The following is a 1,257-nucleotide window of genomic DNA, read 5'->3' as shown; positions in this document are numbered from 1 at the left end:
TCCAAGCTCCCCCGGCCCCCAGCAGAGCCCACACGGGGGTGGTACGGGTGCAAGGGGGGGGTACTGGGACCGTGGGTTAAACCGGGCATCTTCCCAAACTGCTTCCAACACAACGAGGGGGAAAACAAGCCTGCGGCAACACGGACCACATGGGATGTGTACGCAGGGATGAGCTGGGGCTGGGAGCAATTACAGGCATTTGCGAGCAGCTTTCCCATCCCTGCGCTCACCAAAAAGCCGGAGAGGGGAGGCAGGAGCCTTGCCAGCACGTGCGGGATGTGGCGTGCAAGGATAACGCCCTGCCTGCATCTCCATCGCTGATGGAGCCGGAGCTCATCGTTACCCCAAGCAAAAAGGGGGGTCGGTGCAAACCCAGCAGCCACGACCTACTGATGGGAACGATTCCAGCCCCAAGCACGGGGCTCCTGAGCCTCTCCTGAGCCTCTCCATCCCCAGCTTGGACCCTGCAGCGACTCCAGCCTCAGAGCTTAAATCAAAACCTCTCCAGACGTGCTGTATGGAGCCAGTATGGGCTCATGTTGTCTCCAAGGAGCTGAAAATGGGGCACAGAGGCCCACTCCATGCCCCACTTCTGCTGGATCCCATATTTTCCTCCCCTGGTTGGCATGAAAAACCCTCCCAAACACTTCTGCAGAGGCAGCAGAAAGGTGGTCCCACGCCGACGGCTCGGTTCTCTGAGCCCCTGCACAGGGGAGCATCGCCCTAGGGTACCGCTGCGCCAGACCGGGAGGACCCCGGGCTCAGCCCTTACCTGCAAGGATGAAGACTCCGACGAGGATGAGGAAGACGAGGAGGTAGAGTCCCACCACGGCGTACTTCAGTGCCGCCAAGGAGCCCAGCCGGCCGCAACGTCCTGCTGCCTTCATCCTCCTCCCGGGACCTGGGGGACAGAGCCGGCTGTCAGGGAGAGCATCATGCACCCAATCCACCTGGGCTCCATCTCCCACTGGGAGAAAATATTACAAATATGATTTCGGCAATGCCTCGTGGCTCTGCATGCCCCGGTGTGGATCTGCACGGCTCTCCCCGATTCGGGCCCATCGATGCTGGCACAAGCCCACACGCCCAGGTCAAAGCTCACATGCAGCCAGAACACCTCCAGCAATGCAATAGGGGGGGAGAGGCCTGATCCTGCCCACGCGGGTGCCGTGGGTCTGGGCTGGGGGCAGGCAGCCCAGTTTCAGCATGCAGACATCTCCCCTCCTGCACGGGCAGAGCTGGGGTGCAAAGGGCTCG

At 61.7% G+C, this 1,257-nt stretch overlaps 1 protein-coding gene across 1 annotated transcript in view; it reads right to left on the bottom strand.

The window, feature by feature from the left end:
* The window catches only part of SCARA5 (scavenger receptor class A, member 5), a gene marked incomplete at its 3' end in the record, with an annotated part of 32,660 nt that overhangs the window by 28,040 nt on the left and 3,363 nt on the right, over positions 1–1,257 (bottom strand). Inside the window, exon 2 of the mRNA XM_009695264.1 lies at positions 773–901. Within this exon, the coding sequence (XP_009693566.1) occupies positions 773–901 (129 nt within the window). The remainder of the gene's footprint in view (positions 1–772; positions 902–1,257) is intronic.

This window comes from Cariama cristata, unplaced genomic scaffold, assembly GCF_000690535.1.
Source record: "Cariama cristata isolate BGI_N322 unplaced genomic scaffold, ASM69053v1 scaffold23062, whole genome shotgun sequence".
NCBI lineage: Eukaryota > Metazoa > Chordata > Aves > Cariamiformes > Cariamidae > Cariama > Cariama cristata.
The sequence above is the reverse complement of the archived record's forward strand: the minus strand, read 5'-3'. Positions and strand labels throughout refer to the sequence as shown.